The sequence below is a fragment of the Drosophila ananassae genome, chromosome XR (assembly GCF_017639315.1).
Source record: "Drosophila ananassae strain 14024-0371.13 chromosome XR, ASM1763931v2, whole genome shotgun sequence".
In the NCBI taxonomy this organism is placed as follows: Eukaryota; Metazoa; Arthropoda; class Insecta; order Diptera; family Drosophilidae; genus Drosophila; species Drosophila ananassae.
Genome location: NC_057932.1, coordinates 14,276,396 through 14,303,399, shown reverse-complemented (window position 1 = coordinate 14,303,399; position 27,004 = coordinate 14,276,396). Strand labels below are relative to the sequence as shown.

Sequence of the window (27,004 nt, the reverse complement as noted above, 5' to 3'; positions counted from 1 at the left end):
AATTGAGTGAGTGGTGTTTTACTTTCTTTTGTTTTTAATTGTGATGTTCGCTCTTTTTGCTTTTTAATACAATTTTTTAGTTTTACATTGTAAAGTTGCTCTACAGGCTAAACTGGAAGGAATGATTGCATTTAATTATTTCCTGGACACAAAGTGTGTGTGTTAAACTTAATAAATTAGGTATTTGGGGCTGGAAAGGGAGTTAATGTCAACAATATAAATAAGATCTTCATAATTAACTATCAGATACAGGAGGATACAGGAGTAGAGAGAGATAGAGATGTCCTTGTTAGTTAACAGCCAAGAACAAATTAAAAAAAAAATAATAAACATTGCGCACTTAGGATCCTAAGGACATACACATATATGTACATATGTATAGTTCATTAAACATAATTTTGGTAGTTACATCTCCATTATTTTTGGGCTTAAACTAGTTGCTCGTTTGGTTCGCCTAACATTAGTAAATACACACACACAGTACACACACTTAAAGGCTAAACTACTTAATGATTATGATCTGTGGATAAAAGGATTCTTTTGGGGATAAACAGAAACAATATAGATACTACGGAAATGGATAATGTATCGATTAATTATCGATTATAGCTGGTAGGCCGGAAATTAAAGCTTTGTATGTTTGACAGTGTCCGTCCAGTAGTTCTGTATTGTCATCGCCTCCAGGGAGTTGAGAAACGAGTCGTTGTCCAGGCTATACATCTCATCCGAGTTATCCTGCAGGATAACAGATTTTCCATTATTAAAATGGGAATATTTGAAAGGATAATATACTATAAACTTTGGTCACGATTCCTTACACTCACCCGCATGGTGCTGTCATCGATGTAGACACTGGAGTCCGGTTCGCTGAGTGCCTGGGGCTTGTTCAGGTACCGTCTCCGGTACAGGACGATGCCAATGGTGCCCACTGTACAGCATATACCGAATACAGTGAAGCAGATCGCTGAAATGGCACCAGCATCCAGGAAGTAGGTTCTCTACAAGGATTACAAGATAGAGTTTAATACTTAAGAGGCAAGAGGGATTGAGGCAGGAAACCCACCTGAATGGCCAGTGCCTCGGAGGAGATGTTGCTCTCCTGATCGCCTGGTCCTTCGTAGAAGCCACTGCCACTGGATATGCTGGGCGCCGCGGAGGCGGACCGCGTCAGGAGACTCTTGGTGTCGCTGGAGAAGTTGATGTAGCGATTGATGTGCTTGTACTCCGCCGACAGGACCTTCGACTTCCGCGACCGATGCTCCGTCTCCGCCCGCCTCAGTTCGTCCTCCTTGTTGGCGTTCTCGAGGGTGAACGGAGCCTTCTCGCCCTCCGGAGACACGCCCCCTCCCACTCCCACTCCCGCCAGCAGCTCATCCGACAGCCACTCGGTGTGGATCTTGGGCGTGGAGGGCGTGGCCGGGGCGGAAGGCGTTGTGGCTGTGGTTGGGATGCCAGCAGATCCTTCGGTTTGTTTCACGGTCGCCAAAGTGGAAGCAGTTGTGGGCGTGGTTGTTCCAGTACCCGTCGATCCTTCCCCAGATGGGGCTACTCCCGTTCCTGTCCCAGGTCCTGATGCTCCTGTCCCAGATCCTGATCCTGTTGCCTTGGCTTCTGTGATTGGAACGGGCTTTGAGGTGGTACTGCTGCTACTGCCATTTGTACTGCGGATCAGAGGATGTGTATTAAAGTGGAGGGCATTATCCTGCAAGGACCTACCTAGTACTACTGCTAAAATTCGTGAAATTGTTTAGCTGGTCGGCGGTAAAGTCCGCCGAGCGTTTAAACTCGAACTGGGCCAGTTCCTCGGCGGCTTCTGCCTCGGCATCTGGCTCCTCCGCATCCTGGCCAGTCTCCACCTCATGCTTCTGCACTTGATCCTCCTGCTCTGGCTCTGGCTCTGGCTCCTCGTGATCCTGCTCCTGCTCTTGCTCCTCCTCCTCCTCGACCTCCTCCTGAAGCTCTTCCAGCTCCTGTCGGGCCACCTGTGGCCGGTGGGTGAGGTCCATGATGTTGCTCTGGGTGGCGGTGGACCAGGTCTGGCTCACAGTCGTCTGGTAAAGCTTTGTGGTGCGAACCGGCTGGGTGACGGCCGTCTCCTGGCTGGGATATGTATGGACATGGCTAGCAAGGAAGTGGGCTGCAAAAAAACAGGATATAGAACTATAAGTAGGTCCTTGGAGTGTCGGAGAAAGCAAGGAGACCCACCGCTTAGGATGAGGGTTATCCAGAACCAGTGTGACCACCAGTAGAAAGTCATGATGCGCTCCGTTCTGTGATCTTGTCGAGACTGCCGCCGATTCTGTTTGCCAGGAAACGAAACAAAAACAACAAAAATTAAACACTTTGGAGGTTGGAGGATGAGTCATCGAAGTATTGCTAAAAAATTTTGCGTTTTACATTCTGAGAAATGGAGGAACTGGTTTTTAGTAAAGCCTTTTTGGGGCATTACTTCATGGCATCCGTCTCCTTATCCCCCCGAAGGTCGTCGACTGATGAGTATTTCTCCAGGGCCCAGCCTGCTCATCCATATCGACAACCACATCGACATCCACATCCACATCCACATCCACACCCACGCCGTTAATAAATAAAAGATGTAACTTGTCTCGGAAAGGCCTTTTTGGCCTGGCCCTCTTGAGGTTAGTCTTTCTTAATTGTTATTTTGGTTCAGATGTACATAGCTCTGGGTAGTCGACTTGAAGATACTCTTTACTGGGGTGCTTAAGATCTAAACTTTTTAATTTTCCAGGTCTTTAATATAACTTATTTAACCATTTTAAGGTTGTTTTTTTTTATAGTATTTATATCTTACATGTATCTAGAATTTGTATCTACTACTCTCTGAGATTCAGGACACATTTATTTTCCTTTATTTACTTACATACGACTTTAAGAATACAGTATCTTAAGTACCGGGTATAGCTTTGTTCCTTTTTTTAGCCATATTTATAGTTTATTGTTTCTATAGATTCTTCTATAGCTAGATAAGAATCTTTATCTATAAGAATATATTCTATAGATACTCTTATACGTTCTCTTGAATAGATTTTATTAATTTAACAGAATTTGTTTATTAAATGAACAGAATCTATTCCATCCATTATATAGATATTGTAGATGACTTTATAACTTATAGATCCCTATATTTTGTTATATTAAAATTCAAGTTTAAAACCCTTATACTCCACAAGTACCGGGTATAACTTCTTCATTATACTTATAGATGATATTTTTTTTTAATAATTTAATAGAATCTCCTATAGATACTCTCATATTATTTAATTATATAACTTAATCAAAATCTAAGATTTATTACCATTCTCATCTTATACATATAAAGATCATATAGACGATAATCTCTTATAGATCTCTTATAGATCTTTGTTACAAGCCATATCACAAATACAATAGACCCTTGTATTCTTATAAAAGTACCGGGTATAACATCATTAACCATATTGATAAAATTTCCTGTAGAGTCTCTTGAATAAAACTATATATTTACTAGAATTCCCATCTTATAGAAGACCTTTGTTACAAACCACTTCACAGAGACAAGATACCCTTATACCCTGCAAGTACCGGGTATAATTAGCATACCAATTTTGGGCGTCTGTGAAAATAAATATTTCGTGGTAGCTGCCTTTGTTCTTTTTGCCTTTTATTTTATTTTATTTTAATTTTTTTGTTGTTCGCCGCAAAGCCGTGGAAACCACAAAATTTTAAAGCCCGGCCTAATTCGTACAAGTATCTCTCTATCGGTGTATCTATGTATCTATGTATCTAAGTATCTATGTGTGGCACGTACATTTGCTTGTGCCAAAAAAAAAATAAAAATAGAGAAAAAAAAAGGCAGAGAATCTGTTGAACGTATTTTTCCCATTTATTTGGGTTAATGTCTCCGAACAGTCGAGGAGTGAATTGTCTTGTTTGAGTTGTGTTCTCTAACTGATAAGATAAAGTCTAGCAAGTACATATATATATAGTTATAGTTAGTTAGTTGGTATATTAGTATGTGACATATATATGACATTACGCATACGCCGCTTTGTACACAAAAGCGTGTTGACATGACGGCATCAGGCGTTAAAGGTCACAATAACAATTTGCGGGCTTGCTTTAAGCTTTTTCATACTTTTTTATGCTTTATGGTAATTCGAGTGGCCATAAAGCCAAAACAGCAATTGTTTAAGGCACACAGAAAATTCGTAAAAAAAAAAAAAAAGAAGCCCATGAGCGCTACGTAAAAAATAGAAGTTCTACGAACCATAACGAATGACATCCATACCAGATTCAGATTCGGATGCTAGATTTAAATTTAGATTCGGAATTGGAATCAGATTTGTGATTCAAAAACCAGAGGGTGTATGCAAATCTCATCGGAATTAAATAGAAACTACAACTTTACATCCTAAAGCACAACTATGTTACACCTGCCTTTTTAATCTCAGATCTCTGGGCCGCATTTGAAATTGGACTCAAGGCCTCGAGGGGCTTTTGGGCCCTCCAGGCCCTCTACTCTAGACCCTCTCGGTTGGCCGACCATTTCATAATAGCACGGGGAGTGAAAAAAGCAAGCAAGGCGGGGAAAAAAAAGCAAATGCACTTTCAGATGCCCGCAAAACTGGAGCAAGTGCCGTCGACACATTGCAATTAAGTCAGAAAGACAGAAAGACACACACAGTGGGACGACCCAGAGGAAAATAAATATTTGCTTCAATCAAGCCTGGGGATACCCTTCCGAGAGTGTCATAACCCTGTTTGTTTAGATGCTTGGACTGCCCATCTGAACAAAGTTGATTTCAAAGAGAAGCTGTCTTGATTGTCCCACAAGTCCAAAAATGAACCGGATTTTGGACATTTTAAGACACTTTTTATGGGCATGGCTTGCAAACGGGTAATAAAAATGTTTATTTGGAATACGTTTATTAAAAACAGTTAATTCTGAATGATATTTCCCTTCCACAATATGCCAAAGTTAAGCCGAGGAATATTAAACAAAGAGCAGTGACGAAGGCACTTCTTTGTATGGAAACTGGTCGTTTAAATGTATTTTTGGAATAAAAGCGGGTTCAAGTGAATGATATTTTCTTTCCAAAGATATGATATACTATATTTTAAAGATAATCCAAAGAATATTAAACACAGAGCTTCTCAACGAAGATGAACACCAGTGACGAAGGCTCTTTTTTGCATGAAAACTTGTCATAAAATTGTATATCCGGAATATTTTTATATGAAAAGAGTGTAATTGTATGATATTTTCTTTCCAACGATATATGTTACAAAGAATGCAAAGAATACAAGTGACGAAGGCACTTATTTGTATGAAAACTGATCATAAAACAAAATTTTATAAAAAAGAAATAAATTGTATGATATTTTATTTTTAAAGATATAATATACATAGAATATACCATAGTTAAGCCAATGAATATGAAGCAAAGAGCTTCTGAATGAAGAAGTATACCAGTGACGAAGGCACTTACTTTTATGGAAACTTATCATAAAAAGGAATATCATTAGAGAACTTTTATAAAAGAGTTAAATTGTTTGATATTTTCTTTCCAAAGTTATAATAAACAATATGCCAAAGTTATTCCAAAAAACATAAAATAAAAAGCTTCTCAAAAAAGCAGTAAACCAATGACGAAGACACTCTTTTATACAAAAACATTGTTTATATTTATGACCCAACTGCTTTTGGCAAATTTCGCAACAAAGTGCTAATACCTTCCGAAAACAGAGAACAAACTTAAGAGAACAAATAAAATTAAAACCCGCGGGGAAAAAAGCGAAAGAAAATACTGGCAACCTTCAAGACCAAAGGAAAAAAAAAACAAAAACTGCAAAGTGCAATTATTATATTGCAAAGGGGGTCTGGGGGGGATCAAAATAGGGGGGAACTCTGGGGTGGGGCTGGAAAAGTGGGTGGGAAAGTTCACGCTCACTTTCTATTCAAGGCACGCGATTTGTGCACAGAAAGAAAATACAGAAAATAAATTTATTTTATGTGCATTTGGTCACACTTAGTGCTTATATAGAGGTATGGGTTATCGTAAAATTTATCGATAAAAGTTAAATGGTTATTATTTGTACTATTTATTAGGGAAATTGCAAGGTTTTAAGTTATAGTTAGTGAGTATAGTAGAAGTTTGAATATTTTGAAATTGGAGCTCTAAAATCCATAGAACTTCCATTAAAAAGTGTCAAGTTTTAAGTTGTTATAGCACTATTTATCGATAAAAGTTTAATAGTTCGATATTTTCGATATTTTACCAGAAATTGTTGGGTTTTGAGTTAAAGTTAGTTAGTATAGTATAGGTTTAAGTATTTCTTTGAAACTGTAGTTCTATATTCCCTGCAATCTCCCTAAAAAAGTGTTATGTTTTTTGTTATCGCACTATTTATCGATAAAAGCTTAAATGTTTATTATTTTATCAGAAAAGTTTGGGATTCAAGTTATAGTTAGTTAGTCTAGTAGAGGTTTAGATATTTCTTTTGAATTGATGTTCTAAAATCCTTAAAAAAGTGACTAGCTTATAAAAACTAAATAATATCGCACTTAATAACATCGATAATAATGTCGCACTATTTATCGATAAAAGCTTAAATGCCCATTACTTAAAGGAAACAGAAAAGCTTCTGTGTCTTTAAATTATAATTTATAAATATTAGTACTGGAATATCTATTTATTTTAAAGCAATACTCTTTAATCGACATGAGATCCCCGATACAGTCGCCTTTGAAAACTCGTTCCCACCCGAGATTGCACAAATTCAAAATTCTGATTTATACCAAACTAGTACACTGGACTCCCCAAATTGAAAAGGAACTCCCTTTCTTTTGTTACCAAGTTTTTGTTCTTTTTTTTATACAAACATACATAGAATACGCGTCCGCCGCCATCAGAACCATCAGAAGCAACAGAAAGATAGCCGATAGACATGTCCAAGCCGAACTCTGGTAGGCCACTGGTCCGGAAGGTCAAGTTCCTGCTCGACAAGGACAAGGAGGCGGCGGACGAGCTGAAGCAGAAGACCCGGGCGGAGAAGGCCCGGGCAGAGAAGCTTCGGAATGAAGAGATGCTCTGCGCCGGCGGCGATGCCGATCCGCGAAACATAAGGAACAGACGGAGGCCACGGAGGCGCCACCACCACGACGATCCGACGGCCGAGCAGCAAGTAGTTCAGCAGTACGAACAGCAGCACGCCCAGCTTCTGGATCAGGATCCGGATCACCAAATGCTGTACAACATCTTCCAGAAGCTGGAGATGGCCGAGCAAATAGCGCTCCACCGCCTGGCACGGCTCCTGCCGGATGTCTGCTCGGCCCACTGGCGGAGCACCTGCCGGAAGCTGGACTTTCGCGTCCTCACCGAGGAGCTGCCGGAGCCGAACCAGAGGAACTACCTGCTGGGCCAAATGGCCGAGCACTATCGCTACGTCTACTTCGTGGCCCATCGCCTGCAGGAGAACCTCAACGCCCTGGAGAGTGCGGGCGTCAAGTCCCTGAACTCTGTTCAGAGGGTGGAGCTGTTGCTCCTCGAGGGGGAGGAGACGCTGCCGCTGGAACGGATACAGGAGACACCGCTGACGGCCGATACCGAGGCTGGCGGAGATGCCAAGCCCAAAGGTATGGCCCAGTGGCCGCTCCACGCCCTGCCCAAGCTGATGCGGAATGTGAAACGGATGAAGGCCCAGTGCGACGTTCAGGTGCACTTCATCGAACACTTCGCCCAGCTGGAGCTGCTCATCCTGTACGGCTCCATATCCCAGACGGCACTGACCGGCATCTTCGAGCGCTGCCAGAAGCTGGAGCGGCTCTTCCTCAAGTTCAATGACCGCAACTACAACCAGAACCTCAGCCTGAAGTCCATCCGGAAGAGCACGAAGCTGAGGGATCTCTCTGTGCCCGTGGCGCTCTTCAACCGCCAGAAGGAGATGCTCATGGAGCTGCGGCAGCTCCATCTCCTCGAGCTGACGCACTGCGAGAAGGACGTGCCCCTCACCATCGAGTGCATGAGGTTCGTGCTCAACCAGAAGGCGGACACCATCGAGCAGGTCCAGCTGGACTGCAAGTGCTTCGCCAAGAAGCACATCAACTGGATGCAGGACGTCGGCCTGGAGCGGTGCAGTCGTCTGCGCGGCCTCGTCCTGGTCAACTGCATCTTCGGCAACCGGGAGATCTGCCAACTGACCCTGCCCTGTGTCCAGAAGTACATCGCCCTCATCGGCTGCAAGGACATCAAGGAGTACCAAGTGCTGGACATGGTCCGGCGGTGTTCAGGTCTCAGTGAGCTCTACCTGATCGACTGCCCCCAGCTGACATGGAAGATGCTCCAGGGACTCTATCGTATCCGCAGGGGCGAGAACATCTCCTATCCCCTGACAGTTGTGCTGGGACAGTGTCCTACCCTTCGAACGGACTACCAGTCCATGGTGGGTTTTGATCCTTTGATCCTTGATCCTTGACTCTCTTTCTAAATTCGAATCCCTTCTAGTACTCGAACTACTGGTGCTTCAAGCTGGCCTACCTCAAGATAGAACGGATCCAGGGCGAGAGCCGGCCCATCGAGGACATCCAGATATTTTTCTACCAGAACACGCCGCAGGACAAGAATCTGAAGCCGGCGCTGAAGAAGGGCTCTACGCAGAACTAGACTTTAGATCTTAGACCTTAGACCTTAGGAGGAGTATCCTTTTGTTGGATAGACAGAATGTTGATAGGATAGCTTGAATACTATAGCTAGCAACTAAATATATATTGTTTAAATTTCGTAGACTCGTAAAGATTATGGTTGTCTTGTTAAGGAAAGAGTTGAGAGCTAAGAGATCCCAACAATGGCAGGTAATTGTTGCTTTCCGAGACAGTCCCTGCCATTTTCCAGCATTTTGTATTTAAATATCACTTCTATTTGTATTTTCCCCCCTTTCTCTGAGAGATTTCTTTGTCTTTTTGTTTTTTTTTTTTATTCACTTAACTTATCTAACAAATATGTATGTTAACTCTGGGGGCCCCGCACATTTTTTTGGCATGGCATGAAATGCAAATCCAAAACCAAATCGAAAGTGAAGGCCCCGCCGGTACCGCCGGCTCTGAGAACAAAGTGAAATTTTCATTTTCAAAGGCCTACTACTCAGCCATATACCACATAGTAGTGCCACAGAAATCGGGGTCACCAAAGCAAACAAAACAATTGCCAACAAATCCCATGTGCATTTCCAATTAAAACCCGAACGGGCTTTCGGATTGGGGGAAGGAAGTGTCTCTGACTACGATCAATTTTTATCCATTTAACATATTTTATATATTTTATATACCTTCTCCGATTTAATAATTTCACAATTTAGCCATTTCTTAGATAACATCCACTACATTCGTTGATTATCGATTCGCCGCAGTGTCTCGGGCAATTTACGAAATGCGATAATGCACCAGAGTCTAAATTGATTTTTTCACTTTTTTGATTAGATAACCCACTTGAGCTCGGACGTTTCCAGGTGAGTCATCATAATAAATGACAAAAAAATGAATATACTCGTTCTGAACTTTAAAAAAAAACTCAAGGCAAGAGCCTTTTGTTGAAGAAACACAATTGGTGGCTGACTTTTTGATTTTGTTACTCCATTCCATTTATTATTTATTTTATTTGCGAGTCTTGCTTTTCTTTGGCCGCTGACTTAACTTTCTTCGATTGAAAAGTGAAATTTATCACAAATATGTTTTTCTTTTCAGTCTTGGTATTTGAAATTAATTATTTATATGATTTGTACTGGGACTAGATTCTTGGGAGAGATATTGCGAGATATTTTTCTATAAAGTTGTTATAGGATCTATAAATAAAGGAAATAAATTCTTTGGTTCTTTGAAAAACTTTTGAGATCTCTAAAGATATTATATCACATTATAGAATCTATAATTCAAGGAATAAACTCTTTTTCAAGTAAAGTTTGGAAGCATCTAGATTAGATAGAGAGGTACTATTATAAAAAATTATTATGGAATCTACAAATAATAATAACTCTTTGTTTAAAAGTAAAGTTTGAGAGTCTTTGGCTGCTCAAGAGCATTCTTAATATCAGAATTAGAATTAATTAGATTAATAATTAAGTATTATATCATTATTATAATATGGTATGATTTTATAATACTATAGAGTCTACAGTCTTCGCTTTATATTTTTATTTCTTTGACAAATTCCAAATGTCTTAAGCATACTATATTTAAGGGATATAGTTTATAGTTATTATTATAAAGATATATATATATATATTATTAAATTTATAGGATCTGTAAAGAAAATAGCCCCTTTTTAGAAAGAAAGTCAAGGTTTTGGAAGGTAGCCTTTGGCTTCTCAGAGTAAACTAAATATTATTAGTCTTCGTTTTAAAGATATAAACTCTATATTCCATATATGTTTGACAAATTTCAGAGATCATAGATATACTATATGAAGTACGGTCTATTTTATTAATTTATAAATATTATTTATATTTATTATGGATTCGATAAGAAACATACTTGTTTGTCAAAAAATGCAAAGTTTAAGGTTTGGGAGGCTTTGGCTTCTCTGATTAATCTCAATATTATAATATAATATTGTATTTTATTTCATATAGATAAAGATCTATAAAAATATATAGTTATTCCATATTTCTTTGACAAATTCTACAGATCTTGATAGGTATTATATAAAGATCTATAAATAAAGAAAATAAATTTCTTTCTCTTAAGTAAAGTTGGGAAAGCTTTCATGCTTCTCTTAGTATTCTAAATATTATAACATTATCCAGTCTTTATCCAGTCCAGATATGAACTATATAATAGATACAAACTATATAATATATAGAAACTGTATAATAGACACTATTAGAAAAGAAACAAAAGAAACCCTTTATTCAAATGAAGTCTTTTTAAATACATAAATCAAATCCTTTTGGTTGTTGTGGCGCTTTGGGATTTTCTCGGTGATTTCCACATATCCAATTTGTTACAAAACTCGGTTGCTGGTATTACTTGATCACTTGATAACTTGATCACTTGCTCTCTGAGATGATATGTAAGAGATGAGGCCTCCTGGTTACCAGGATTACAAAATCGGGCAAACGTACGTTCCAAAAAAGTGATAATTGTTGATTGTTTTCTCCTCGAGTCATCGCATTTTTATCGATAGTATTTCGATAATCGATAATCGATAAACGATAATACGAAAGTAGACTCGCTGTTCCCTGCCATATACTCCTATGCTCTATATATATATATAGGAATATATGCATTAAAGCTGATCAAAAAACACTTCCAATCACAGAGCCAAAAGTCGGTAGGAGTTCCTCTCAGTGTACATAATTCGTGGCGATACAAAAGAAAAAAAAAAAAAGGAAAAAAACTACAACTTGCATTTCAGGATTTGAGGATTACGGATCGATTTAAGGCACTCTTCAGGACCGAGAGAACTCCGGAGGAGGCTGACTAAAGTCCGGCAGTGTCGCGGCTTCGGGGCGCGGCGCCTCCGGATAGCCGGGCGGTGGCCGAGTGAAGTCCGGCGGAATGGGAACGGCGGCACTTCCGGAATTTCCAAAATTCGGAGACACGATTTGGGGCATGGGCAGTGATCCGTAGGGATACAGAGTCTGGAGCAGGCCACCACCTCCACCCATGTCGCCGGTGCCTCCTCCGTCCAATCCTCCGAAATCACCAAAGCCAGTCACTCTTATGCCGTCGAGGAGGTTCTCCACGCTGGCAGATCCTCGCAGACTCTCCGCACTGGCCACTCCTCCCAGACCAGCTCTTCCGAAGGCGGCAGCTCCTCCATTGATGTTTGGAACTCCTCCAAAGCTGGCAGCTCCACCAGCTCCCTGAACACCTGCCATGTCTCCTGAAGCTCCTGAAAGGCCTCCCAGACCAGCTCCAGTTCCAGCTCCACCAAGTCCAGCTCCTGCTCCACCTTGTCCAGCTCCAAGTCCTCCTCCAGCCATGTCGATGGTATCGGAATAGTCCTGGAATATCTGCATGGTGGCATTCGGTGCCGGGAACATCATCGGCACCTGGCCCATCCGGGTCATCTGGGCGTTCTCCTCGCGAATGTCATGGACGATGGGCAGCAGGGCGTCCAAGAGCGGAATCTCAGTCTGCAGGACGGCCGCCTGGAGGCGGTGCTGGTAGTGCGGCGTCAGCAGAAAGGATGGCGACAAGTTGGCACTAAATACGGAGCAGTTGGGATCCGGATTGCCCGTCTTCTCCGTCAGCTGCAAGTCCATCAGGCTGTAGCTCTGGAAGGCCATGTTCAGAGCCCCGGGCTCCAGCGGCGGTGCCTCGAAGCAGCCCAAGGGTTCGATAGTCAGGGTCTGCGGCTTCCCACCCACTTTGTTCTCCGGTATCATGGTCACAGTGGTCTTCGGGCCCAGATCCGCATCCGGTGGATGGGCATCGGGATTGGCGAAGTGGTCCATGGCGCTGATCAGGGACGGCATGTTCGGCAGGCATCCGGCCGTGGCGGTGGGCAGGACACCCTGCGGCAGGTTCAGCGTCGCCCGGGTGATGCCCGGCCGGGCGACAAAGTTGCAGCTCTCGTTGCCCGTCTGGGGCAGGCACTCGACTCCCGTATAGACCATTTCGATGGTGGCGCCGTCGCGGTGGACGCGGTTGCTCAGGACGCGCCAGTCGTTGGGCGCCTGGTAGGAGTTGGGCGGAAAATTCATATTCCCGGTGGCCTCCTGGAAGCGATTCTCCGACTGGTAGGGCTGCTGCTGCTGCTGTTGCTGCGGGGGCTTCTGCTGCTGCGGGGGTTGCTGCAACTGCTGCGCCTGATGAGCGCCTTGTCCCGGCTGGGGCACGTACTCCTGGTTGGCCGGGAAGGCCGTATTCCGGATGGGCACATTCATGGGCACCGGAGAGGGACGAGTCGGACGTTGCTGCAGAGGTTGCTGCTGCTGCTGCGGTTGTGGTTGCTGCTGATAGCAGGGTCCCTGCCCTGAGAGCTGCTGCACATACTTCGGTTGCTGCAGCGTCGCCTGCTGCAGATTTGGCTTCTGCTGCAGATTCAGTTGCTGCAGCGAGGGCGGCTGCTGTAGATTCAGTTGCTGCAGCGACGCCTGCAGCATCGGCTGCTGCAGAGGCGCCTGCTGAAGCGGCAGCTGCTGCGGTATCTGTTGCAGCGACTGCTGCTGTTGCAAGAGATGCTGCTGCCTGTCCGGCTGGAAGTGCTGCAGCTTCGGTTGACAATACTGATGCTGATGCAAATGCTGCTGCTGCTGGCGCAGCTGTTGTTGCTGCTGCTGTTGCAACTGATGCTGCAAGTTCTTCTGATAGTTCTGATGCTGCAAGCTCTGCTGTTGCTGCTGCTGCTGCTGGTGATGCTGATGGTTCTTGGGGAAAAAGTGCGGCTGCTGCGGTACATTTGGACGCTGCTGCGGCTGCTGAATCGGTTTCTGAAGTTGCAACAAGCCCGCCGGCTGATTCTTGTTATTCACAAAGTGCTGCTGCTGCTGCTGTGGTTGCGGCTGATGCGGATTGTGCATCTTCTGGTGATGCTGCGGACTGTGCATCTTCTGGTGCTGATGCTGCTGTTGCAAGTTGTTCATCTTTTGGTGCTGTTGCTGCTGCTGCTGCTGCTGGTTGTGCATCTTCTGATGCTGATGCTGCTGCTGGTGCTGTTGCTGATTGTGCACTTTGTGATGATACTGCTGTTGCGGACTATGATGCATCTTCTGGTTCTGTAGCTGTTGCTGCTGCGGATTGTGGATCTTCTGATTCTGCTGCTGCTGCAAGTGAGACGGACGCTGCAACAACTGCGGCTGCTTCGGCTTGTTCTGGTTCGGCATGTGGTGCTGCTGCTGCTGATTCGGATTGGAATTATTCCTGTTCTGGTGCTGAGCCTTCTGCTGCTGCTGCTGCTGCTGGATCTGGTGCGGCTGCTGCGCCTGCTGGCCTTGCTTCGGATGCATTTGCTTCTGATGCTGCAACCAGGGACCGTGAGAATTAAAAGTGTTGGCCCAAACACATCCAATAAGCGTCGCAACTAAGCAGTCTACAAAGCTCTCTAATAATACTGTACTTCTAAGCTAACGCCCCTATTGAAAGAAGGGAATAGGTCGACTGAGGGGTACTGGAAAGCGTCGGCAGTCTAGTTATATAATTGAAAACTGGAAGGCTACTGCGTTTTCCATGTAATCAATAAGTTTAATAAAAAAAAATTTGTACTGGAAAGGAATATGAAAAGGACGACACGATAGTATTGCATCCTCCTATGTCTCTGTCTATCTCACTAGTGATCCAATTTTAAACGCATTTTCACTTAAAACTCATCTAATATTAGTGATAAATAGGATTAGTGATAAATAAACGGCATCTACAGATTCAAAAAAGCGAAAAAAAAAACCAAACTTTAACAAAAGTGCGCACATGCGCCTTCAACTTAACCCTACTTTTGTATATTTAGGGACCCTCTACACCAAACTTCTGGCATAAACATTAGTTTGTAACGGCCTTAAAGCTAAAGTCAACCAAATGTGTATTGAGAAAAATCATAATTCCACGGAAATACTACCAAACTTTTCGAATTTTTCTGATTATACTCTTTTTTCCTAAATAATACTATATGTATCTTTGAAGTAAAAAATATCCTCATTTACTTTTCCGAGACGCAGTCTCTTTTGCTTCTTCTTGGGTCCTTCGGCCGGTGGAACGTCGCTCTTGGGCTGCTGCTGCTGCTGGACCTGGACCTGGACCTGAACCTGGTTAGGGTTTTGGTTCTTGTTCGGCTTGGCCTGACCTACGGATGATGGATTCCCGCCTTGTTGCAAAGTAGCCTGTGGCGACTGTTGCTTCTGCTGTTGCTGTAGCTTACGATCCGGCTGGAGAATGGTCTTTGGCTTCTCATCGCTCCCATTTTGGGGGGTCTTTTGGAACTTTTGATGGTTGGGCTTCATCGGTGACTGTGTAGTAGTGCTGGGGAACTTACGGTTCGGCATTGCGCCATCAATTAGTCAAAAAACAATTTAACGAAGAGAAGCACACAATTTTTTCACCTGAATTTTTAAACAAACAAAAAACGTGTCACGTGTTGCCTGACAGCCTCCTTACTTTTTAACAATTACAACACTAATCGGTGGTTCCAAAGCTTGACCCCAGGGGTGCTTCGATTTCCAACAATCGATAACTCGTGAAGAGATAAACTGACAGTACAGTACCACGTTAGAGGTTCTATCGATATTGAATATTATATTTATTTCTTAAAATTACTCTTACAATGACTTAATAATATTAATTTTTAGGTTAAACCTAGATTAGAGGACAAATCATTCAAAAAACCTCGCTTACTCCGCTAATAACACAAATTAATGGCCAAAACATCTGGACATTTTGTTCTATATATGTACAATTTTCGAAATCATCGTTTAAATTAAATTGTTCAATGACTAGGTTATGAACAGGTGGACATTATTGTTAACTTAATTATATTATTTTTAGTGGCAAGCATGTGGAACAACACCCATATAGAGATACATATTTTCTGTGTATTATTTCCATTCAATCGACTTTATTTCCCCATCATTAGCAGCCCCCCGATCGGATCGCAATATTTCATATACATAGTTTTTTACGCAAGATGCAACAATAGGCGAATGCCAAGATGAGATTTCCATTTCCAAGAGGCCAAGAGAGTTGCGTTTTCGGTTTGCTCCGCTTTTTATTGTCTCTATTGTCTTGGCATCTCTTGTCTTTGGAAGCTGCAATTGCAGTTGAAAAAACAAAAAAAATAAACAAAAAAAAAACCCCTCTTAACCGGATATACTGTGGATACTGTGGATGTGAAGGCAAAAATTTGAAAATTCATTCCCATTTTCTGCATGTGATTTTCTGTTTTTTTGTTTGTTTTGTTAATCATATTTTTCACTTCCCCCTCCGATAAGTGTATATTTTTTATTTTTCCACTTACAGTTTTCTGTTGTTTCCTTGATGCGTTTTCAATAAAGATATTTTCCGGTTTTCAGAATACCAACTGCAATGAAAATTTTTGACAAAAAATACATTAGAAAGTTTGAAAAATCTTTGTAGATAAAAATATATAGAATTTCTTGAATTGAAAAAATGTTGTTTTTGAAGGACATGTTGTATCTAATATTTATTTTTGGTCTCATTTGGATGCGCTCCAGTGCCGCTACACCTGGCTGATCTTTTGGCCCCTGATTATGTATATATCTTAAGATTTAGTTTCAGTATGAGTTTCGTTTTGCTTTTGACTTTTTGGTTAATCAAGTCTGGGTGCCTTGGCTTGGGTTAATTACAACCCGGCTGGGTGCGTTTTTTAAGCCATTACTTTTGTGTGATTATTTTAAATTTTTACCATAAAGCCAAACAGCGTCTCTTATGCAACCCAACGCGAGCCAATTAATTGTAATTTGCTTCGGGGCGATAAGAACGTGCTCGAGTGTAACGAGAAATTCTCTGGGCTTGGTTCAGAAGCCAAGTCATCTGAGCTCTACCATAAAAAAAAAACAGCAGGCGGCAAACAATTAAAGCCATTTTAATAATTTCCGAGACTTTTCAATTTGAATTTATTCATTTTTTTCCTCAAGTTTTGAATTTAAAGTGTGGTAGCACTCTTTTAAGTTTCACGACCTACGATACCTCTTACCGTAAAAAGTTATCGAAATTTGAATGACCACGAGTCCTAGGGATGCACCAATTAAATACTTATCTAAGCTTTAAGTAGGTTGTTTTAGTATTTTAAGTGTTATTGGTGGAGTTATAGTCCTTCTGTTTTAATATTCATATTATTTACTTAGATCTTAATTGTTTTCGGAGCAATAAAGTGACCTAACTTTCTTCTTAAGACATTTTTGCATTAAAATTTGAAGTATGTTATCGACTGTTATCGAAATTAAAATAACCACGAGTCCAAGGGATGTGACGTTCGAAGGTGTACAAGTTTAAGTTCCTCCAATTTTATAATTATGACTATTTACTTTGTAGTTCTTTAATTCCAAAACAGAAAAGTGATAAACCTTTCTTCTGAAAAAAGTTGTGCATTAAAATTCAAAGTGTGTTATCGACTTTTATCGAAAATGAAATAATCATGAGTCCTAGGGATGTGCTTTTTGAAAGCCTATTGAGGCTTCAAATATTTTTAGTATTTATTTTGAAAATATAAAAGTTCTAGTTTCTCCAATTTCATATTCATGATTATTTACTTTGTTCTTATTTGTTTCCAGAACGAGAAAGTGACAAACCCATTTTTTGCGGTTTGCTCTTCAAAATTCCAGGTAAGTTTCAGTTTCTTTCGCCTTCGCTTTCATATTACCAATATTACCAACCGACGTGTCTGGCATGGCCAAAATGGTCGAGGAAAACCCAGAACCCAGTACCCAGAACCCAGAAACCAAGAAAACAAAACAAAAACATTCTATTGGGGTCACTAGAATCGGTCGCCGGTATAATTTGTTTGTGGGCTTTTGGGTTGTGGGTGTGACGATTATACGCTGACACCGATTCCCGCCGGCTGATAAGTCGGCCCGTGGAATTGATTAGGCTGACCCATAACTGGGATTACAAAAAAAAAAAAAAAGAAAAAGTATTGAACTGTTTCGAGGGCGGGAAGCCAATCAAAAGTTGTGACACTTGACCCGGTTCAATAATGCATCGGATGAACCACCCAAATAATTCAATAATTGCCAATTGAGGTCATAGAACAATGTTTTTGGATAAATAATAAGTTGGTTTAATGACACAAACAAATAAAAATAATAATTGTGGTTCTAGTATTGTGATATTATCTTGAAAAGATATGGGATACTGTTTTTAAGACTATACTGTAAAAATAAACCGTCAAAACAAAGGCTAGCTTTTCGTCATGTTTTTTTCTTTTGTCTTTTGACTTCCTCGCCAGTTGGCCTTTCCCCTTTTTATTTTTGTAGCTCTTAGTTTGTCATATTTTTAATAAATAGTATTTTAAATATAGAAAATAAATCACAAATCTTGAATACTCTTTAAGGGCGTAATATAGGGCTATATATACCTTGAAATAGAATACCTTGAAAAAAATCTACATTTAAATCTAGAAACAAAATATGACTTAGTGGCTTTATGACTCCAATCGAAGGCCATATCTTGGTTTATATCCATCCGATTCTTATACGGAATACCTTAAAAGATTCGTAGATCTATTCTTGACGAATCTGCATCAAAATCTAGAAACATAATTTTCGATCTATTTTTTGTGATTTTTTTTTTAGGGGCCCTTTGGAAAATACCAGATAAGGCATGGCAGTGAAAATATGTCCCCAAATCAAGATCATATCTTAGGTAATATCCATCCGATTCTTGAGCGGAAGGCCTTAAAAGATTCATAAATTGATTCTACATGAATTTGTATTAAAATAAAAAAAAACAACATTTTTTATACATTTTTTGGGGAGACCCTTTGGGAAATATGGGGGAAAGCATGGAGGTAATAAAATGGCCCAAAGCGATGGTCAATATTGCTCCTATTTTTGAGCGGAATACCTGAAAAGTTTCTTAAATTTATTTCCCACAAATCTGCATCAAAATATAAAAAATATCATTTCAATCAATTTATTGTGAATTTTTTCCAAGAGACCCCTTGGAAAATGTCGGAAAAAGCATGACAGTTCCAATAAGGCCACTGGCCAAGGCCATATCTTGGCCAAAATCCATCCTTTTCTTAAGCGGAAGACCTTAAAAGATTTGTGGATAGATTCTCCATCAACCTGCATTAAAATCTAGCAACAAACTATTCTATTCACTTTTTAAGAATTTTTCTGGGGAGAGCCCCTTGGAAAATCTCATAAAAATCATGGGAGTAATATCTAACCGATTCTTAAGCAGGATACCTTAAAAGATTCATAGATTTATTCTCTATTTCAACACAGGATCATAGTACCCACTTGAAGAGTATAAATACCGAAAATCTCAAAAGCTGAATGGCCATCCAACGACATCGTTGCAAGCGTTCGTTCAACTTTGCATTTGAATTTGCAAACCGCCGGCACGCCACATCCCAGCCATCATTTAATAATGATATGGCCAATTCCGATGCTTCGCATATGAGTCTTGTGAGTCGGAAGGGGCCAAGTTAAGCTAACTATGTGCAAATGATCGGTTAACGTAAAAAAAAAAATGAAAAAACACAGACAAAAAACGAAAAAAGAGTGAATCGAAAATGTATTTGCCAAAGTTTTAATAACCATAATTAAGTGCTTAAGGCCAGGCAGGAAATTGCATAATTGCGTTGACTACCACAGGTGATGTCTGCATTGTCTGTTCCCCCTTGGCTACCTGTCCCCCCTCTCCCATCATTATGCAAATGCTTTTTTTTCTTGTTCTATTCGCTCATATATCACGTATGTCCCAAAGTCGCAAAAAAAACGTATCGGAATGAAGACGTAAAAAGACACTTTGACGTCAGTTGGCACGAAGGGATGTGGGTTAGAAGGGAGGTAGAGTTATGGAGCCCCACCCTCTACCATATTTTGATAAAATCCCCTTTTTGGAAATCCACAAATATCCACGAAATCGAGAAAAGAGCACGTTTCTGCAAAATGCAATTCCCAAATATGCATAATATTTTCAGATTATTTTTCCAGATTATTTTAGGGATTCAGAAGGGGGGTTTTTGAATTCTTTTAAGAGACTATTTCGGTCAGTGTAGGGTTCTGTGGGCAGCGGGAAAACTTTCATTTCAAGCATATTGGTTAATGACTCTCGGGGCGAGGTCTTGGCATTGAAATTTGATTATTGATGATTGCACGCGAGCTCCCAAGTGGAGATATATATATATAATCATATATATATATAGATCCAAACGAAACCGAAAAAGAAACAACTTGAAACTTCAGATTTGAGACTAAAAGCCTGAAAAGTGAAAAGTAAACCGAAAAAATTGCATCTTCCATTCAAAAGTGGGAAAAACCTTTCCAATTGCTACCGTTTTTCAGACAATGGGGGCCCCCCTTTTTTTTCCAGGCCCACTTTTACTTTCGGCTAATTGCCTTACTTGGCCAGCAGGCGGCGCCACTTTCAAAAAAAAAAAGTAATATTATTAACAATATAATATATATCTCTTAAAAAGCAATTTCCTTTTGTGCAAAAAAAAATGTTTTTTTTTTAAAGCCATTGAGGAGATGTCGGCAAATTGATTCGACGGGGTGACATAATGGATATACCACTTCCCTCTAATTAATTACCCCTAATTACTAATTGTGATTAATCAATTTGCCATCTCATGTCTATCATGCAAGAGCATAATGCGTTACATGATTTTAAATATGGATAATTGGCAGGGAGATGGAGGCCTCATCATTATTGGATGGAAGGAAAATAGATACAAGTACCTCAGTTCCTGTTTTGCCAATTTCCTATCCGGATGTTAAGGGGGGAATGACTGGCAGATGTAATGATGCCTGGTACTTCAAAGTATCTCCTTAAAGTATCTCCTAAAAGTATCTCCTAAAAGTATCTCCTATAAGTATCTCCCAAAGATATGAGTAATTTATAGACTGAAATGACACATTTCCCTGACTATTTTCTTCCCTTGAAAGTCATTACAATTAAATTACAAAAACCCATTTCAAAGAGTGACTAATGACTGTATTTTAATAAAATTACTGACTAATAAAAAATAAAGTCATCATCAAAAAAAATGTGAGTTTACTTATTCTTGAAAGGATTTAATTGCAATGCGGAAATTCCTTTCAAGGTCTTGCTTCAAAAAAAAAAATAAATAACAAAATCTGAGAACTTCAAAGGAAAATGTGAGCGGAAAAGCGGAAAATACATTTTCTCAGTGACTCGGAGGGAGGGAAAATGAGAAATGCTTAGATATTTAGCAAAAGAAAAGTCGCTGGAGCGACAATTCCCGTTCCGCTGTTGGTTTTAATTTCTATATGGGAAGGGCATGAGGTGCTATAATACATATATGAGATTTGAGCATTTTATATAATTTTTTTCAGGCATTTTGATTTTCTTTTTCTGCCTCAGATCTAGGGTTTATTTGAGCCAAATGTATGATTTAATAGAAAAATAGCTAATCTTATACTTTACTCAACATTTCCATTAAAATTAAACATCTTTAGGCATAGAGCTTTAAAATATGTCAGTTTTATTCAGATATTCATCGATTTTTCTCATACTCTTCTCTTTATCAAAGACAAAAAGAGAGCTATAATATATATTCTGTCGATAGTTAATCGAGCACATATGTCTACTTATTTTGCTTTTATTTTTTAGGCTTAGATCCAGGGGTTTTTGAATTCAAATGTATGACTTAATAATAATCATAACCTTTAAGGAGATAGTGCAGTCTAAAAATGTTTTTGATCGTCTTTTTTTGATTTTATCGATAGTGTTTAGAAAAGATTCTTACACTTTTCTAAACATCAGAGAATGTCTATTAAAATGAATCACTAATTAATTGATTGTTCTCATTTTTCTACTCATTAGAAGAGACTCTACTCAATTTCCATAGGATATTTAAAATTTTTGAAAAATAGCTTTAAAATCTATCGATAGTTTATCAATTGATCTCACACTCTGCTTATTAGAAATAAAAATCTTGAAACAAATAGATTTTTAATCTATTGTTTCTATCGACAGGTAATCGAATTTTTTCACACTCTACACATGCAGATACTTTCCATTGGAAATTTAAAATCTTCTCTAGAAAGAGATCTTTAAAATGTAACAATTCAATCGATAATTAATCGATTTTTTTTTTAACTCAGCTGAACAGTAAAAATTGTCTTATTCAAAGAGAGCTGCCTCCTTTCAAAATCGACTGCGTTTTCCGCATTCACTTCACAGTCCCAGAAATTAGAGGAATAGGAAAGGTAGGCAAATTGTCATAAAGGGGGGACCTGGAAAGAGGCCCTCCCTCGGAGGGGCACATCCGCTGGCCAACGGGACGTATGAGTAACGTCAATTGAATTGACAGTTTAACAACAAATTACACAACAGCCCGAAGGGGGGCCGACCAGGGGCCGCCAGACAATAGCTGGGGGGGCCTCATTAAATGCCGTTGAGGAAAATGTATGTGAGCTAATTATTTCTAGCTGCACAGCAAACAATTTAGATCAACAAAGTGGCCCACAAAGAACGCTACAAATATTTAACAGCTTAGATAATCATCTGAAAGTGTACCTCTGCCATCCATAATCCCCTGAGAATATAGACCTATTAGAGACCCATTTGTTTCAGTGCATGTCCGTGGTATTGTTGCATTTTTGTGTGCCCTCCCCCGGGTTGTGTAATCCAAAGCGATGCCCCACTGTAGAGTGACCCGGAATGCGACGCCAGCGGTGACATCACAGCCGAGTGGAACAATAATAATGGTAGTACAATACCAGCCACCCACTTGGGTTCGATCCAATCGGTTAAATAAATTAAAGCGCGATTTGCATAAATTTGTAATCGAATCGAATCGGATCGAGTTGAGGTGACAAAGCGTGTAATTTATGCCACATTTCCACTCTCATATCTGAGTATTTTTGTATTTTTTTTTTGGTGAAGACACCTTCTATTGTGTGTTTGCCACAAAAGGCAAAATAAATAAATAATAATAATAATAAATAGCAGCGACAATGAAATTTTTTAACTGCAACTGCAACGGCAACGGCATTTGCATCTCAATTTGCATCTTCGGTTTAAGTCTCCCAAGGCGGTTTCCATCTTTTCCCATAATGATCTTCGCAAATTTTTCCATTTTTCTTTATTATTTTTTTTTTTTGGATTTTTCATCCGGTCTTGTCATTATTCGAAAGTCATAGAGTCATTCTTGGGACTCTGCCAATGACATTGTATTCCCACAGCCGAAAAAAAGGGTCAGAAGTGATTTTTGGAGAAGGGGCTCTCCAGGAGATCTCTTATACCTTAAAAAAAAATATATAATTTAATAGCTTCTTAAATAGTTTTTTTTTATATTATTTTCTTCAGTTTCTTAATATTAAATTTCTAAAAATTAAAGCAAATGAGCTGCATTCAATAAGAAACTGATGGCATTGTGGGCTGTTGCATATTTTAAATTTTATTTGAATTTGATTTTGATTATTCCATCATTGGGGGCTGAGGAATTTCGGATTCGATTTGGGTCAGTGGGTGGAAAAGAGCGACCTTGGCGCGATCCTAGAGAGGCGAGCAAGAAACGGAACTCGGGGAAGGTCGAAAGGCGCACGATCTTGACGGAGATGCCAAGTTCAAAGTCAAGACAACAAAAATAATAATAATAATAACAATAATGATAAGCCAACAAGGAAGTGTGAAGTTGGGCAAACAATCGAAAAGCCGCTGTAAGACAAATACAAGAGGGCACAGCTGTCGAAGACTTACTTGAAATTCGAGACTCCAAGACTCCGAACTGGAAACTTGAGACTCGAATTGAATTATTCGAGATGGAGGCTTCCATCCTCGCCGCCGGCAAATAAATCACTTGCCCCATTGATCACTCAATGTTTCATCCATCTTTTTATGATCAGTGATCAGTGATCGGTGATCAGGCTCCCCCTGCCTCTCCTGGCATTGGCCTAAATATGGTATTATGGCCAAAACCGAAAATAAACTTAATTGTCAGTGATTAGAATTGAAATTCAATTTAAAAAAAAACAAATAAGTGACACAACCAGATTTGATGATTCCAGTTACAGACTGAATCACGATCAGAGGCCTGGCTTTGAATATTTATTTTTGAATAATTATTTCGAAAAAAAAACACACACATTTGAGGAAGTAGCACGCTTCTGCCCCTTCTCTCTGGGCCTTATAAGTGATTGCCCCCCTGGTAGTAGCCCCCTTTTTCCATTTCGATCCGCTCTTTTGAGAGATCCCCCCTTTTCCAGATGTACGAGTCACAACAAACATGCTATTAAGATCTTGGGTTCTTTGCAGGGTCGACTATGGGATACTCTGTAAGAGTCTTTTTAGTTTTGGGTCTTCTAAAAAACAGTTTTTTTAATTATATTTTGAATTCTATTTTTAAACATATTTTTAAACATAACAGAATAGATCTTTAGGGATAATATTTAGGTATTAGTTCTTGAATTTAAGAGATTTGCAAGTTTATTTTTGAAATTCAAAAAAATATAGAAGTATTTGAAAGTATTAGAGACATTGAGGATAGTTTTTGAAACCCCTAGAATTGTTTTCTCTTAAAATAATCAAGTCTAAATCGATACAGATCTCAATTACGTATATATTTCAGAATAGTATTTAGATTATATAAACTTTAAAAATCATATTTTCAAAAGTTTTGTTTTTGAATTTGAAAAATTTTGAAGATGTCAAGAGGTTTTTTTAAAGGTTTTCCAAATACTTTCATACTTTTTCCTTTATAAGAAGTACTATATATCCCGATACCCTTGCAAACTATTCCCAAAACAGAGTACACCCCTAGAGTCCCCTACCTTTAGAGGGTATTTCAGTAGCCGCAGCTGATTCAGAGTCTGTTGATTCTACTTACTTAACGTGTGGCCTCTATGCCCGGCCAGTCATAAACTGGTTTAACGACTCGAAGTTCTACACAAACATATAAACATATAGAAGTGAACTTATACACTTAAATAGAGAAAGAGAGGGTTTGAGATCCAGTGTCAGGTAGGCACTACTATGTAGTATCCGGCGCACAAAAATATAACAAAAATGTTAATCAGCCAATTGAGGCTGCACTTGGACTTGGACTTGGACTACATATATAGTATTTGGGGGAGAAGTGATGAGTCAATCACAGGACAGGAATCCCCACTCCCACACCTCCACCTTTTGTGGACTACCCGATAAGATAATGTAACCATTGATAGTCCGGAACATGATGAACAAAAAACAAAGAAAGGAAAATATATAGAGGTAGCATCAGAATCAGTGCATGGCAGCTGGCAAAGTGTAAATGATTTAATATGCGACCAGTTAGTAGCGCAGCACACCAATTGCCAATCCAGTTAAGAAAGGCAAAAAGCAACACTACTCTGCTCACTAACTGTAAAGAAAAAATAATAATAATAATGGTAAAGCGGGCCAAATAGATAAAATCGTAGTGGAGTGGAGTGGTGGGGGCTCTATGGGGTTAACTCACTTTATCAGAGATCACTTAGCACCAAAGTGCGGCCAACTACTACAGTGGCTAGCGGTCTGAATGGCTCTGAATAATTTAAAAACTCTTTAAATTCTATCAGAGCTGGTAGTTGGGGATTATTACTAACTAAGAGATAATAAGAGGTGCTAAGCAGACTCCTGCTTTGTCTATCTAGAGCCCTTTATCAACACAATAAGTCGTAAACTTTGTCAATAAAGTGTGAGATATATAGGGAATTATTAGTCATACAAAATAAAATGTATTTCAAAAGGGAAGAGAGGTCTTTTGGTTGAGTTTATGGAGTATATGATACCCAGTACTCCTCCTATCACTAGGATAATGGTTTATAAGGACTATTTTTAAGAGTTTTAAGAGATAGGAAGAGAGCTCTGTTGTTGAGTTTCTAGTTTCTTTAGGATATGATACCCGATACTCCTGTTATTACTTTAATAATCTTTTAAAATCTGATACTGATTGTTCTATAAGGCCTATAAAGACTATACTATTCTTAAGAGTTAATTTATAATAGAAACATAGCTCTAATGTTGAGTTTTTGGAGTATACGATACCCGATACTCACTAGAATTACTGTAATAATTTTTTTAAAAACAGATAGTTCTTCTAAAAGTCTATAAGGGACTTAATGACTAGACTATTCTATATTTTGAAAATACTATTTTTTGAATAATATTTTAAACTCTTAAGATTTGTTTTCCAATTCTTTGATCTATAAAATTCTCTATAAAAAAATTCTAAAAGTTCAAAGGATAATGAGTCTCTAGCTTTAAATTAAAACCATTTTCTAAAACTAACTAGGTTCTAGTACAGAACCTGAACAATTTTCAAAATGTTTTCAATTTTCAAAAAAAATACTATTTTTTGAAAAACATTTCAAACTCTTACTCCTAAGATCTATTACTCGATCTTTAATATTTTCTCTTAGCCATGTCTTACTGTATTTGTTAGCAATTGGCAACAGCGGCTTTTGGGCTTTCGGCCATGCTCGACTAACTAAGCGAGGCTCCTGGAATGATATTCTTGGCCAGCTGCTGGTCTCTAAACAAAAGGCACTATTTGCTGAAGACTTCCATTCATAATCTTGCCCAGCAGATCCTTTACACACACACACAAACACACTGACACACGTGCGGCATAAAAAGGACCTGCAGTTTCTTGTTTGACTTTTGGTTTATTGATTTTTAGCCGAGAGACAGGTTCAGGCAAGGAAAACACTGAAAACACTGGAAACACACCCTTGTTGTGCCTGTATGCGTGATGATATGCCTCTGTGTGTGTGTGTGTGTGTGTATCCCTGGACAACAAAAACAAATACACGAAAGCCAGGAGCTAATTAAATAAAAGGCGGCTGCCATCAGGATTTTAAGGATATTTTTTTAACTCACTTTTGAGGCCAATAACACTTTGTATTTTGTTATTTCTTTTTTTTCGGTTTTTAATTGAGATATTAACGTATATTTTTATGATTTTTTTTTTTTTTTGTAAAGGCGGGCGTCTAAAACAACAACACTAGAGTGGCAAACAGCACGCCAAAGACACTCACACACTCGAAAAAAAAAATGGTTAAAAGCGACGCATAAAGCGACGAATACACCGCCAATCCGCGAAATCGCACCTTGTTTTCCGAGCTGCGCGAACGTTATGAGTCGTATGGAACCGTATACGTTATGGCCTCAACCACTGATACCTTTTCAAAAATGGCCGGGTGAATGGCAAAAATGGTAGACTTGGCGCCATTTATTTGAAATTTTTTTATCTGAAAGCTAATCAGAGAAAAAGGGTGGTTATTCACGCTTAAAATTCATTATTTTTCATTATTTTGGCTTATATGAGTTTTTAATCTATTTTTTTTTGTTTAAAAAACAGTTTTAAAGTGATTTTCGAATATTTTAACCGAGGGTAAGTAT

General features: G+C 39.5%; 3 protein-coding genes across 5 annotated transcripts; 1 reads left to right on the top strand and 2 right to left on the bottom strand.

Annotated features, from left to right (window-relative positions):
• Positions 1–11: 11 nt before the first annotated feature.
• On the bottom strand, positions 12–26,772 carry LOC6505005 (uncharacterized protein DDB_G0271670). 2 transcript variants are annotated; one of them, XM_032452085.2, is made up of 7 exons: positions 26,483–26,772; positions 15,942–16,004; positions 2,206–2,299; positions 1,717–2,137; positions 1,064–1,661; positions 819–998; positions 12–735 (listed from the first exon to the last, which is right to left on the bottom strand). In XM_032452085.2, exons 3-7 carry the CDS (start codon positions 2,255–2,257, stop codon positions 625–627), a joined length of 1,362 nt encoding a protein of 453 aa, XP_032307976.1. In that variant the 5' UTR covers positions 2,258–2,299; positions 15,942–16,004; positions 26,483–26,772; the 3' UTR covers positions 12–624. The 2 variants fall into 2 exon arrangements, with proteins under 2 accessions (XP_032307976.1, XP_032307977.1); XM_032452086.2 differs by having other exon boundaries at positions 825–998.
• On the top strand, positions 6,735–8,793 carry LOC6505264. Its single transcript, XM_001965613.4, has 2 exons — positions 6,735–8,442; positions 8,505–8,793. Exons 1-2 carry the CDS (start codon positions 6,949–6,951, stop codon positions 8,661–8,663), a joined length of 1,653 nt encoding a protein of 550 aa, XP_001965649.1. The 5' UTR covers positions 6,735–6,948; the 3' UTR covers positions 8,664–8,793.
• LOC116655057 (nuclear receptor coactivator 6-like) lies at positions 10,963–15,895 on the bottom strand. 2 transcript variants are annotated; one of them, XM_032452084.2, is made up of 3 exons: positions 15,031–15,894; positions 14,635–14,958; positions 10,963–13,959 (listed from the first exon to the last, which is right to left on the bottom strand). In XM_032452084.2, exons 2-3 carry the CDS (start codon positions 14,929–14,931, stop codon positions 11,443–11,445), a joined length of 2,814 nt encoding a protein of 937 aa, XP_032307975.1. In that variant the 5' UTR covers positions 14,932–14,958; positions 15,031–15,894; the 3' UTR covers positions 10,963–11,442. The 2 variants fall into 2 exon arrangements, with proteins under 2 accessions (XP_032307975.1, XP_032307974.1); XM_032452083.2 differs by having other exon boundaries at positions 14,635–15,895.
• Positions 26,773–27,004: the final 232 nt, after the last annotated feature.

Excerpts from the sequence above, each read along its gene's own strand:
- LOC6505005 (XM_032452085.2), bottom strand. The coding sequence starts at position 2,257 with ATGACTTTCTACTGGTGGTCACACTGGTTCTGGATAACCCTCATCCTA. Across the intron at positions 1,662-1,716 it reads AATTTTAGCAGTAGTACTAG|TACAAATGGCAGTAGCAGCA; the intron begins GTAGGTCCTTGC and ends TCTGATCCGCAG. Across the intron at positions 736-818 it reads ACAGCACCATGCGGGTGAGT|GATAACTCGGATGAGATGTA; the intron begins GTAAGGAATCGT and ends GTTATCCTGCAG.
- LOC6505264 (XM_001965613.4), top strand. The coding sequence starts at position 6,949 with ATGTCCAAGCCGAACTCTGGTAGGCCACTGGTCCGGAAGGTCAAGTTC. Across the intron at positions 8,443-8,504 it reads GAACGGACTACCAGTCCATG|TACTCGAACTACTGGTGCTT; the intron begins GTGGGTTTTGAT and ends AATCCCTTCTAG.
- LOC116655057 (XM_032452083.2), bottom strand. The coding sequence starts at position 14,973 with ATGCCGAACCGTAAGTTCCCCAGCACTACTACACAGTCACCGATGAAG. Across the intron at positions 13,960-14,634 it reads AGAGACTGCGTCTCGGAAAA|CATCAGAAGCAAATGCATCC; the intron begins GTAAATGAGGAT and ends CCCTGGTTGCAG.